We start from the raw sequence: 14,019 nt of genomic DNA on the forward strand, positions 1-14,019 counted from the left end.
AGACAGCAAACAGCCTTGCAGGTGCTGTTTGTCAGTTTCTTGTTTTCTTGCAAGAGAAGGTCGAGTGGTGGTGTACCCAATTGACCAATGATGGTGATGTGTTAGCTTACTAACCAATAAGAGTTTTACTTTTCTGTACTTTCATGTATCAGTCTATAAAAGAAGATCTGAGGTAATAAACCTTGAGGGATGTAGAAACTCTCCTGTTCAACTCACAAGAGAGTCTGTGTCGTTCTTCTCGCCATTCCCAATAGAGTGACGTGTGCAAATACTTTTGTTATTTTGGCTAAATGCTTGGTGGTGCAGCTTATTCCTTCTTTGCATCTTAAAGGAGAATAGAAGAGGTTGATGAGCTTACCATTTTGGATGCTGACAGTACAGGGATCCTCAAAGGTATTTTTGGCATCAGGACAATCAGCCCGAGTTTTCCAAGTATTGCCAAAGGCAGCTGAAGTGCCCTCTATCACACCACTGGTGGTTTTGAAATCATCTGTCTGGACATCATTGAAGTTTCCACAGAGACCTAGAGGGAAGCAGATGGTCTGTGCAAGTCTCCTACAGGATGACAGGTACTGGTGAAGGCAGTTGTTAGGTCAAGGTCACTCACCACAGGTCTGCCCTTTATGTGATGGGTCTAGGTCTATATAAACTTGCATTGAAGGCACAAGTTGAACCTGTAGCTGAAGACCAAAAGTTGTTTGCAGAATTATGAAGAAAGATGAAGGCCTGAAGATGGTGACATTTGCTAGGGATAGAAGAATAAAATAGTTATAATTTCATTAGAGATGAGCATTTGAATTAATTGCTTGTTATACGAACAATATAGTAGAGGAATAGTAAAGGAATTCCACAGCTGTGTTTGATATGATCCTAATTTCTGAAGAACTGGTGGGAAAACAATCCTTATAGGATCTCAAATCCAGAACCAAAATGGTCTAACCTAAACACCTAAGCGATAAATGTATACAAAACCTCCACTTTCTGTCAGGTGTTTTATAAAATGAGGGAAGGACATACACTTCTGTTGTTACTTAAAAGGTTGCCTTTGTTTGATGAAAATGCTATAGTACTAAATTGAAGAGTCCAGGCTGGACCTATTCTGTCCTTTCATGGTTTGCTTTGTGTTCAGGTGCAGTAGGGTTTGAGAGGAACTGGCGTGTGAGAAACTTCAGTGATGAATGCACTTTGAGAACAAGGACAGAAGAACATAGGGAATTAAATGACTTGAGAAGTTGGAGTTCAGTTGCATGTCAGAATTTTTCTTTCCTCTCATATGACAATGTTTGGATCTGAAAGTGTGCAATAACACTATTTGCTTGAACTAATTAGATATTGCTAAATTTAAACCATGATGTCGCTAAAATTATTAGTGTTGAATAGGCAAACCCTATTACATAAAAATGGGAGACAGTGCTCTACGGCAGTGCTCTGGGTTTGCTGCAGTGAAACCAGAGGTAGAATTTGGCTTTAGTTTAAATCATCTAATAGCATTTTAAAGTAAAAATGAGAAATAGAAGTTTTTCAAAGGAACTTACCTGCTGAGAATGGTAACTGTGTGTAGATCATATTCACAAATACACTCCCAGAAGGCTGGATCACAATGTTCTGTCCACAAGAAAAAAATAATAATTATCAAGCAGATAAGTTAAATACTTTCCGAATGTTTCCTATCTGATATTATTCAAGATAAAGGGGGAAAAATGAAGGGATACTATGATGACGTTCTGATGCCTGTACCTATTTCTTTAATCATTATTACTTTGTTCCACTGACTGTCCAAGAAAGCAAAAACCATAAATTATCTAAATAACAGGAAGATACTAAGATCTCCTTTAATGTGCTTACTTTATTCTTAACTTTTCTTTTAATACGGTTTGTATGAGATAAAACAAAAAGGCAGTGCAAATTTCTTGTATGTGCTGTTATGTGACATTTGCCTTGTCTGTTAATCTTGGGGAACATCCTTAGAGGAAGTCAAGTGTGCACACTTGCTGCTCACCGTTTGTCCTCCATTTAAGCTGATGGCTACACCCTTGAGGCATGTCTCAGTGTCAGTCAGGCCACACTTGTGGATATCCCCCAACACCGTGAATTCATTGCTATCACAGAGCTTGAAGAAGAAAACAAGAGATATTGTTAAAAGGATTTGCTATATTGAAATATAGTTATCTCAAAAATGTTCACATGCAAATGGAATTCTTAGTAAAGTGAGTCTTTTAATATATGATTTGTTTCATTTATTCTTGCTCATGTGGGCTAACATATGCCTAGAGTCACCAAGCAAGCTGGCGCACACTGGATGCTGTAACATTTCTTCTGGCACTCAGAACATATTAACCTGAACAGTAAAACTTCCTCATGCATTAGTAAAACTAGTTGCTAATGTGTAGGTAATACCTGTTTAATATGCTACAGCAGGAGGAGGTGTGCCTTTCTTGCCCACTGGTTATGAAGTTTACCAGGGAAAGACTGTTTCCAATGTCTTCTGCACTGAATAGAGTATTCAAGACCCTGGTGATTTGGACACTCTTAACAGGTAGAAAATATGGATTTCAATATCCTCTCACAGGGGAAAATGAAATAAAAGTTATTATTCAGAAAGTTACTGCATAAAGGTTCAGATTTTGACTCAGTTCTGATTTTCATAGGAGTGTGCTCTGTGAGCCATCTTCAACTTGGCCCAATGGCCAAAACAAAAGGGAAAGACTCAGAGAAGGCTGTGATACTGAACTTGTCTTATCACCTTTTTGGCATTTTGAAGACTAAACTGAGGACAACTGAAATGCAGAATTACAGCCATCTAGAAATTCAGTATTAAATTCTGAGGCTTTTTAAACTTTTGTGTACAAATTTAGAGGTTTTCCTCTGCCTTCAGAGACCCTGAGAATCTAATTTTACATGTTGGTGCCCAAAGGAGGAGTTTAACGTGTTAAGTCTGACCTATGCTACTGTTGTGCATCAAGGCAGTGCTTGTGAATCTTACCAAAAAATTTCATTGATTTAGACTATTTCTAAATCATATCATTCTAGCTCATTTCTTAGATTTTATGATTCTCTTTCTTCGTAACATTCAGATTTATCATGTCAAGAACAGATTTTATTTAATATGAAGTCCTTATGAAAATAATTTACCTTAGTCATCCAGTAAAAATAAACAATGAATACACCTATGGTTTTGAAATCTAACAAAAACTCAGTGCAAATCTTAACAATTCTCAAAGAACACAAAAATACTACAATATTATTTAGTATAACTCTAACAGAAAAGCTCCTTAAATCCATTTAGGGATGTTAACCCTCAATCCATGCTAACCCTCTGAGATTCAGAAAACTGATGTGATTGCCAGTAGTTTTCATTAAGAATATTATATATAATAAAAACATTTTTCTTTAGCAAGCATTGTGACTAATTTTTACCTTGGTTAGGACATAACTACAGTCTCCAAAGAAGGAATAGTATTTCTCATCAAATGTTGAAATGTGGGAACCTCCTTCAACACTGCAAGTCCCAGGGCACGACTGAGTGACACAAGACCATTCACCTCCAACACAGGTGCTGAAAGGAAGGAGGCATTCAGTAACATTGGGTAATGCAAGTGTAAAACAAATAAAAAAGCAATAAAGGCAGATGATGCCTTAATTTTCCTCTTGAAACACTGATCATCCTGCAAAAGAATCCAGTATTGCTTTGAAATCTGAGACAAATATGGGGCAGGCACATTTATATTAAGGTAATAATTTTCTATACATATTGTTGTTTGCTTCTAGCCTTTGGACATAATTCAGTCCTGGTGAACTTGTAATCCATATCAAATATTTATTGGAAAAATAAATAAATAGCTATGTACAGTTGCATACACTTCTGCAGTAATAGTTCAGTAATTATAGGAATATTAAAAATACATCTTTTATATTTGTCAAGCATGCCTGTCAAATGTGGTCTCCCACTCTAAATGCAGCATGTCCCAAATGTCATGTCCTCCCTAGTATTTAAATGATAGCATTATACCATAGTGCTAAAAAGGTGTAACACTAATTCACATTTTTAAACACCTCTGGTATTTGACTTTATCTTCTTTCATTGATATTTCTTGAAATTGAAGCACCTGTTCAAAAACTCAAATTTTTGTTCCAAGTGTGAAGGGAAAACAGACATGAAAGTAACCTCTAAAGCAGAATAATTATGGAACTTCAATTGGTAAGTAATTGCTCATTTGTTTTTTAATGGGAAATCAGTAAATACTCACCTAATGCACAATAAACCCCCAACCCAAAACACCAAAAAGTGAGAAAATATGTTACCATGATCTGCATTTAGATGAGAAGGAAGCACCAGGAGCATAAGTTTCACCCTCATAGGTACAGTGGCATTCTGTGCGGGGAATGCAGCCAGCACCATTAACGTCATCAAACACCATTCCTAGGAAAAGAAAGGGTCTGTTACTTATTCTGTGCACTGCAGAACCTGCCTTCCAACACATATCTAGCAGATACCTGAGACTATGTCACATCTCTTCTGTACTTTGAAAAGGTTGGAATACAAGCTATGTAGAAATTGAAGGGCTATATTGAAGTCTATCGAAAAATCTTGGCATGATCAAAAGAGACCTCTAGAAAAATACCTTTCTGCTATGGACTCCAGTCAAATGGAATTAGTATTAAAACTATTAGGTAATGAGATGGACTAGATGAACCATTTGAATATGAACCATGGACATATCTGAACAGTAAATATTTCTATGCCCAGAGAGAGAGGATTGCCTTAGAGAAGTCAGTGCTACTACAGAAACAAGTGATGGTGAATTCTCTGAGACATCATGGGACTGGGCAGAACAGCTGCAAGGGTTCCTGTGATACACAGTCACAACAGCAAGAAAAATTTAGACCCAGAAACATGCACAGAGAGAACACATCTATCTTGCATTGATAGATGCAATTCTTGTGTGTAATTCTCTGAAGCACCAGATCTAACACTCTGCCTAGTGCTCTGTCAGTTCCTTGTTGTTTAGACACACAACACTTGACAAGAAGGATTTGGTGATTTGCGCAATCCGATGCAGCTTTGCTAACAGCAGGCGTTATGACTGCATACAAAATCTGCTTAAACACTTCGTACTTTCTGTGAACTGAATTTGAATGCTGAGAACAGAAGACACTGTTGTTGATAGGAGCAAGTTATCTTATTGCCAGTTCAGTCATTTTATATACATATATATATAAAAGATATATATATAAAGCACATCTGTTGTTTAAAAGGTAGTATTCAGTAATTTGAATAGAAATAGTGCATCCAGGGGAGAAATGCAGCTATTACTGCAATGATAATAGCACTGATGATGTGATAGGACTGATCCAGAATATGAAGGTTGTTAAGTGTGTACAGGTGAGTATTCTAGGGGGTTTGGCTATGAGAATAGGGCAGGAAATGAGCTTGCCTGGAGGACAGACACAGCCATCTGTGCAGTGATCTTCACAAAGAGCAGATCGTTCTGGGTTGCTGCACGTGTCGGAGCAGGGAGAGCCACACTCATGGTATTGCATGTTGAACGGACACGATTTGGCTAAAAGTAGAAAGAGTATTATAAAACTGACCTTTAATTTAAAAGTTTGAGAAAACTATTGTTTTCTATAGTATTTGTAATTTAGGTTGTTTTGTGTCAAGATATGACAAGGTATCCTGATCCAAGTGGAGGCTGAAACATTATAGATTTTCTGATTTATATTGAAAATCCCCTAGGCAAAATCCCCTAAACTTCCATATTCCCAAAGTCTTGCATACGACCAGGTTAAAACTGATTTCATGATAATTGTGTGCACTTTTAAATGACCGCCTTCTTCAGGGAAAAACTTCACATATTTGAAGTTTGCTAGATGTGTGTAACAAGCACAGGTGGAGGTGCCTTCCCAAGATACTCACGGCACAGGTCTGAGGTTCTCCAGTTCAGGGGCTGTCCACCTGCATGAGCACACTGCCGGGAGTACTCAGCAAAGGTGTTGCACATGCAGAAGTCAGCCATAGAGCTGTCACAGTGGCACAGGTCTTGTATGCAAGTTTCAATGTAGTCCTGAACGTTCACAAGCATGTTACAACTCGTAAATGCTTTGCTGGTTAATACTGTCTCACAGATAGAAGCCTAGGGAGGAAAAGACAGAAGGTAAACAAAGTGTTAAGAAAACATGAAACTAAATTTAAGGCATGGAGCAGAACAAACCAAAGATTGACCGGTCCAGAAATCCATTCAACAGTAGCCATAAGCTGATATTTAAGGAAAAATATAACAATAGGGCAAAACCACATGGAATAACCACCTTTGAATAACTCTAGTAGCTTCCATATCCTTGGTTACCATAACCTCAGGTCACTTCCAAAGTATTATATAATTTCTTTATATTAAGACATTCTCAGAAAATTTCTCCTTCAGGAAAATATAGCATCTTCTTGTAGAAGGGGAATGCAAATTTTTGGCATTCACTTTAGCAAAGAATACAACATGAAATTTAGAATATTTTTCTTTTGAGACCTACAGCTGAGTCATATTCATGCCCTATTTTTTCCCTTTCTAAAAAGTTTTCTCCAAAGACAGAGGATGTATTCACACTGAGAAAACAAATTTTGAGAGAGTGGTTCTTACAAATTCTCTTGAGCAGTTCATCAGAGTAGTAGGAGGAATAGGATCATCACACTGCTCTGTGGGTCCATCCATCTTCTGCCTGTTACCAAACTGTATGGGCGTCAGTTTTGTCTCTGTAAAAAAACAGTTCAAATATTAGAATAATGCTTACTTAATTTTCTGAGTTTTCTTTTGTGACACTACCTGCCACAACATGAACAGTGATTACCAGATAATATCACTATAATATGAAAGGGAAAAGATGAACAGGATATATAAAGAACTGGATTGTAACTGTTGAAAACGAGTAAAAATTTCTGTGTGGAAGGTCTTAAAATATCTAACAGTGATGGAAGCAGTCTGATATATCTTAAAGTCCTGACTTTGCACAACTGACATCACAGGAATACACGAAGAAGTATCCCCAGTTTTCCAGTTAATACAACCCACAACCTATATTAAAGTATATTGTTAGAATTAAAAAAAAAAAACCCAAACCACCAGTAGTTAATAATGCTTTTTATTACTTACTCCCTGAAATAAATTCATTGCTGACTGGAATTCCATTGAAGTCCCCACAAAGTCCACAAGTTTGATTGGCATATTTCTTATCTAGTTCCACCTAAAAAAAATAAAAGAGGCATTTTATAGAAATGGCAGTCTTGATGGTTAGGAGCACAGCCTATCCCAGTATTGCTCATGTACTCAAAATTTGAGATATTCTTGTTGTGGAGACTGTGCTGTGTGAAAACAAGGTAGGCACCATTGGAATGGTCAGTGCTGACCAAGAAAAGCTCACTCTTATCCTAGCCCTGGGTTGTGAACATCAATACTTTGCCAGGTCTGGAATCTGAGGAGTACTTCACTGTGAGGTAGGAACATTATAATTCAGAATCTATTGATTTTGAGCTGAGTTTGGTGGGGGGGAAAATAAAGGGAAATTGAGAGAAGACTGGAAGACAGAACAATACACTAAAAATGGACACAAATCCAAAAGTAACTAATGCCTGCCTGGCTGTAATACTGCAAAGGTGTAAACAGACTATTTTCAAAGTACAGCCTTTCTTCTGTGCTTTGGATGTTTTCTTACCAGGAGGGCATCATGTCCATTCCAAAGGAAAGTCAGTCCCAACTTGGCAGAAACTTTCAAATAGTTATTACTTTTCTCTATCAAGACTCCCATATGGCTGTAGGGCATCTGGACCCTGGGAAAAGATCATCATAAGTCAAGGTAGGGACAGAAATAGGGTAGGGACAGAATATCCATTGAATGCCCACAAAGATATCCTTTCTCATTCTCTTTCAGAATTTTCAACATGTATCTGTAAAGAAATTAGAGCAATAACTACTGCAGGCAATACAGGTTTGTAATATTTTATCCATTTCCTATGCAATTGCCTCTCATCGTGCAAATGGATCAGCCTTGCTTTCCCCATTGTTCCTTTTGGCTCTCTCTGTTAAAGGTGTTTTGCTGGGTAAAATGTTAGCATATATCTCTGGTTGTATTGCTCACAAAAGTGCTGGGAGGCTCTGTTTTGCAGCCAGTGTGCTTCAGGATATTGCTGAAGCACACCTTGAAGCATTTGATGCTAAAGGGATAGACTCCAGGCTTTCTGTGACATGAGTGCCAATCAGGAAGCTGTACCCAAGATAACCTTTAGACTAGTTCACTGTACATAGCTGCCATAATGGACAGCTCACTATGGGATAGCTGCCCAAATATTTACCTGGCCTTTTGGGTAGGTGTCACACCCTCTGTCAAAGTCAGTGCTACAATTGCTACATAGATAGAAAATTTCCAGAACAGATAACTTTAAATTATTTCAGGTACAAGCTGAAGAGCCATCACTGCTTTCCCACACACTGTTCAGCGCAAGAGCAAAAGCTGTCAAAAATTCCTCTCAGGGTTTCTGCTGTGGTAAAATTAATGGAAAGTACTAACTTCAAGGGTGTAAAGAAAGCAGCTTATAGATTTAGTAGCATTGTCCCTATTGTAACAGTGGGACAGCATATTGGATATAGCTCATCTGAACAAAACAGCCACAGGGATAATCTGCCAAAGTGGCACTTAGCTTGCTCTCAAGCCCTCTTTTTTTATTACTACTTCAGGAAGAACCTGAGCCCTCCCACTGCTAGGGAGCAATGTGAGATCAGATGAGGGAAAGGGATACTTGCTCAAAGAGCCCACTGGGAACAAGGTAGGAACATACAATTTGTCATCGAGCAGGACAGAGGTGGGGGTCAGTTCGATCACTATTCCTTCCAGCTTCATGATGACATGAGTGATCACAGTAGCATTTTCCACCATTGCACGCCTAATCTGGATGTTGAAGTCCTCGTAGGGAGACTTGCAGTTGGATGCAAAGATGTAGTTGCAGACCCCAGGGAAATAAAAGATGTCCCCATCAAAGGTCTTGAAGTGGAAGTTACCCCATGTGCTACACACACGGCCATTGTGAGAGGGGTTGCCAGCTGTGGATTCAAAATAAGCAGTAAGAATTTTCTGTAATACCCTCACTGTAGATGCTTTTTTTCCCTCCTGCTTCTTTCACCAGCCTCTGTCCAAAAAGCTCATCTTCTTACCTCTGTTTTGTCAAGATACTTGTTTTTCATTATTTATTTATTTAGTTCAGTTGCTTTTTGTGCTTAATCAGCTTTGCATAGGGATATAGGGCCTGGGATCAAAAGATCCAGTGCTCTAGTTCTGATGACTTCCCTATCCTATAAATCTTTTTCTAAATGCATGGAGTCCTGAAGTTTCACCATAAAACCATTTTAAAGCAAGTTTAAAACTTACTGATACTCTTACTTGGGAAAGCCATTCATACCCACAACCTCTAAGTGGCTGGAAGACTTTTGTCAACATCTTCCAAAACACATTCCCATCCCACATATGCCTGGTTGTTCTTGTGTCAAAATTACACATCACCTTGATCCCTGCTCCTCCCCTTGCCCATTATAGAAATCTTTCTTTTCAGTCTTCCTTTCCTTGCAAGCATGCTCCCCAATATCCCTGATGATCTTCCCAGTCCCCTTCCACATTTACACTCAGCCTGCTTGAATTGTACCTTATTTCCCTAGATAAGCTGTCTTGACAGTTTTCAGCACACTAATATTTTCCTCACTTTACTGGAAATATACATAATACTAGGGAAAAGCATGTGCAATATGTATGCATGTAAAAATATATGTATATTTTTTTACAGCATCATAAAAGAATGAAGCAAAGCACTGGATTCACAGTTAGATTACCTGATCAATTAACTTTCTGCTAATTTTTTATGATGATAAAGGACCTTACATAAATTTATTGATTTTTTCAGTCGCTCCATGCTCTTTGTCATTAACAAGAGCACAGATGTCTGAGCCATGACATTGGCTTAACTTACCCTTTACTTTCAGTGTGTTTTGAAAAGGTGGAATGATTGTCACTCCTTGGGAGTTGAAAGCTGGTAGAAAATAGAAAGGAGAAAAAAATGACCAAGTTTAATATTTTTTGAAATTCTAAAACATGGGTAGAGATTGTTTAGTCTTTTTAGTGATTAGTTTTTCCCACTACTAGTTGCGTGCTAGGGGAGAGTTTCCACAAGGTTTTATTGGTGGTTTATACATAATGCTTTGTGTTCTGTCTTTCTATAAATTTCACTAACAGCTAAATTACACAGATTGCAATACCTTATTCCATCATTTGTTCAGGACTCCTCTCTGATGCTGACCCTGATACTCTGAACTCAAAAGCAGAAATACGATCCTCAGAGCTCTGTATTGTAACAGTGATTACAACAGCCATATTTAAATAATCTGTGGCACACGTTTTGCAGGGCAGACTTAATGATCGATTACTTCAGCCTGTCATCACTAGTACACCAGTCAGCTTTGGATCCTTCCACACTTATTTTGCACTATCCAATTATGTGTCATGCATGATCTTGTAGTACATAATTATTCTAATGTTTAAGGTACTTACAGTTTTCTTATTTTCTTGTGAGTAATGCAGTCATCTTGACATAGTGTAAAAAAATGGGCCTTTTATTACCTACTATCAAGTACCTCGGTGATATGTATGTAAACACACACCTCTTCTGAAAATACACTTTTAGATATAAGTTATGTACCTTTCGTGAAGTTAAAGATTAGATAACTGTATCATATCAGTAGAGCAGATCCACTGGGCCAGATCTCAGAGAAAGTTCTCAAGCTTGGAGCAGTCAGAGACTGGCTGAGAACTGGAGATATAGCACAGAGGATTTCTCTTTTAATGTGTGTGGTATATTTTAGCTAGGAATCAAAATATTGTAGTAATCTTACTACTTATTACTTTTTTTTGGAACAAAACCTTAGAAAGAGATCAGCATAAAAATACCTACATTTTTGTCGCTGTAGGAGAGGTGGAGAAACATACTCTGACTTTGTTGGTTTTTCACCACTCTGGGCTTGAACTGCATCAGGAAGAGCAGTAAAGGAAATGTGTCTAATTTCTTTGAGTTTCCTCATTATATAGTCACATTTATATGAGTCTCATCATATAGTCTCATTATATAATCATTATATAGTCTCAATTAAACATGCAACACGCAGTATATCAAAAATCATCAATGATATGTTTATGTGCAGAAGGTCAAAGATGCATCAGGACCCATACAACAATGATGGCCAAACATCACTCCTTCAGTCTTTTCCTTTTTTGGTTACTAAATTACTGTAGAGAAGCCATCAAAAACATGCCAGTGGTGATTTGAGCAGATCATTATTCTGTTGTAGTATGCCCCTGGATTCCCTTATAAGCTTTTCAGATAAAGGACCTAAATTTCTTGGATTTTCTGTGCTTTATGCATCAGTAAAACCTTTTTCCTAGCTAGATGGCTTTAAAATAAGTCCCTTTTGTACAGGAAGAATTCACTTTAGGGTTAGAAGTCCGATCTTTGTCAAAGTCAAAATTACTCTGTATATTATAGTTTCAAGCACTCTTTGTAATAAGCCACAGAAGGAAAATAAATACAAAAGCCACACCACACAGAAGGAAATAGGTCTTTCCAACAGATACATTGGTGCCTGTTGATTTTGCCCCAAAGCAGAGAAACTATTTTTTGTTCCATTCCACTGCAGCATCAGAATAGGAATACATACAATATCCACAGGGGCCAGAGGGGCTTTCCATCCACTGTTTAGTGAGAGTTCATCAGGGGGCAGGTTGAGGTGAAGAGTGCTCTGGCCAGAGAAAGCTGCAAGGGCAGGTTCACCCCCTGCTGCACCTCACAGGGGCTGTCTGTGGCTAGGTCCACTAGAGGGGCTAAGGCTGAAAGCAGAGCTGCAGGGAGCCTGCAAGTCCCCTCCTGGGGAAAGAGCTGGGGGTCTGCAGCTGGCCTTAGAGGGCACGTGCCTGCTTTAAAGGCAGGAACCATTCAGTGCTCCTGGGCTCCTTCAGTGCCCAGCCTCAGACAGCTTTTAGCTTCTCTCTCCACGTGCTGTGTGGCTCTGCTCTGTCTCGTGCCACATGCAGATCCCTGCTGTCATTGCATGTTGTGCTAATGCTACAGCTAGTCCTGTCATGGGCTATCCTTTGACACTGACACTTCGGAACATAAGTTACTATGGGACTACCTAGGAGTAGGAAAAATATGAAAACATACAATAGGATCTGCACTCGAGATCAAAATACATTTAAAGCTAACACTGTTGTTACCTTAAAGGGAAATAATCAGGTGAAAAAAGAAAAAAAAATTAAAGAGATATCTATCCATCTGTGACTATTAAGTGCCCTCAGAATATTTATAGTGGTTCCATTTGTTTCCAGCCCATTGCAAACCAACTCTGTGTGCTAAGCTTTTATGTAACCTCATAAGCAAGACGAAATGATTTTTTAAAATCTCTTGCCTGATAATTTTCAAGTAAAATTCTCCCTTTTTTCAATACTCTATCATCAGCTGATAAACAGAGTCTTTAATAAGTCATGCAGACATACACCTCAACTGATTTATTCCTTTCTAGAGGTACCCTTGCACCTTTTGGTTTGTACATTTACAATTGCTATACCACCTTGAAATGGACATTAAAAGGTAAATGCCAATCTTGAAACATTTTTGTAGAAATGTGAGTTCTGAGGGAATTCCACTCAATGCAGTAGAGCAGCTCCAGATTTCAACTGGAGAAAAAAATTATGATAGTTTCAAAAGATTTAATTTTCTCTTCTTAGGAGGGAAAGTATTTTAAGCAGAAAATAAAATCCTGCATGAAGGCAACAGGTTCATTAACTTCACAAAGCCAAGAAGAAAAAAAAAAAAGCTTCAAACTCCAAAGCAAGTTATAAATTCTTTAAAACAGTAAAAATGCCAAGCAAGTGAATCGTCCTACCTTTGATCTGTATGAAGAGCAGGGTTAGTATTGATATCCATAGTGGTATTCGTGTCCCACCACCTTCACCCATCTTCTGGAAGTCCGGTAGAATCCACCGAACAACCTGCCTCTGAGGAAATACCTGTCTGTTCCCAAGTCTTATATAGTGAGAGAGCAGAATTTGGCTCAGTTCCCAGACTGTTTCACAAGGCTCTTAAAAGGTGGGGCTTCAGACATTTTCATTTTCCTTTACAGGTGCAGAGGTAAATAGAGGATGCTCTGACTTTCCCTGAGGTATTTACACTCTAGGAGGAGTATTCTTTCCACAAGTCTTTTTGATGAAATGTCAAGAAGTGAGCAAGAAGAATTTTTGTGTAGGCTTAGCCTTCCCAAATTTTTGTTTGTTGTGGAATAAACACAATTTCAGAGACTTCTGGGTGACTTTTGAGCAGGAAGTTTGACTGAATTACTTCACATGTTTTTTTTATTTTGCTCCCTTGGGCAAGTGATGATAATTAGCTTTGCAAAAAACCCCAAAGAAGGTCCACCTGATAATTTTTTTTTTTTTAAATTAGTTTGCACCTGCCTGTGTAGCTACTTTGCTTGTGAAAATGAAGAAATCAAATGCCATCTAAGGTCAGCAGTTATCCCACTGGTCAGGCACCACACAGGTGTATACAATGATAATCCTTTTGTGTTGGCAAGGCAGTAATATAGCCCTTTCCTTGAAGGACTCCTCACATGGTCAATTTTAGGGTTATTTCAGCTGTTTCCCTTCCGAGTAAACATGATTTCACCATTAAAATTCTACTGGATTCTACCTATGATTAAAAAAAAAATCCATGTGATTTCTAACCCTAGACACATTAAAGGACAGATAAGCAAGAATATTTTTTTGAATATTCCATATCTTAGAAGTAGTAAGAAAGTGAAGAATGGTTTTCGAGCATGTTAAAATAGTTATTTGCAGCTATATTAGTTTGGGAAATTAACCTTTTATAGTGTTTTACCGTTGGATGTAGAGAAACACAGTGTTCCACTAAGAGAGCAGATCCCATAATTCCACATGAGTTCA

At 38.1% G+C, this 14,019-nt stretch overlaps 1 protein-coding gene across 2 annotated transcripts in view; it reads right to left on the minus strand.

The window, feature by feature from the left end:
* MUC5AC (mucin 5AC, oligomeric mucus/gel-forming) overlaps positions 1-13,095 on the minus strand; it is a 51,555-nt gene extending 38,460 nt beyond the window's left edge. The window contains exons 1-15 of one of the 2 annotated variants that reach the window (XM_088057842.1): positions 12,963-13,054; positions 10,979-11,050; positions 10,001-10,060; positions 8,822-9,083; positions 7,702-7,816; positions 7,143-7,233; positions 6,633-6,745; positions 5,918-6,134; positions 5,436-5,561; positions 4,303-4,420; positions 3,418-3,556; positions 2,000-2,110; positions 1,536-1,605; positions 608-745; positions 359-523 (exon numbers count right to left, since the gene is read on the minus strand). In XM_088057842.1, the coding sequence (XP_087913968.1) occupies positions 359-523; positions 608-745; positions 1,536-1,605; positions 2,000-2,110; positions 3,418-3,556; positions 4,303-4,420; positions 5,436-5,561; positions 5,918-6,134; positions 6,633-6,745; positions 7,143-7,233; positions 7,702-7,816; positions 8,822-9,083; positions 10,001-10,060; positions 10,979-11,050; positions 12,963-13,035 (1,870 nt within the window). In that variant the 5' untranslated portion in view covers positions 13,036-13,054. Of the gene's footprint in view, positions 1-358; positions 524-607; positions 746-1,535; positions 1,606-1,999; positions 2,111-3,417; positions 3,557-4,302; positions 4,421-5,435; positions 5,562-5,917; positions 6,135-6,632; positions 6,746-7,142; positions 7,234-7,701; positions 7,817-8,821; positions 9,084-10,000; positions 10,061-10,978; positions 11,051-12,962 lie in introns of both variants that reach the window. The other variant, XM_088057841.1, reaches the window with a different exon arrangement.
* Between the last annotated feature and the right edge of the window lie 924 nt (positions 13,096-14,019).

Source organism: Pseudopodoces humilis, chromosome 7, assembly GCF_049639895.1.
Source record: "Pseudopodoces humilis isolate 2021_Gansu_Grassland_sample_001 chromosome 7, ASM4963989v1, whole genome shotgun sequence".
In the NCBI taxonomy this organism is placed as follows: domain Eukaryota; kingdom Metazoa; phylum Chordata; class Aves; order Passeriformes; family Paridae; genus Pseudopodoces; species Pseudopodoces humilis.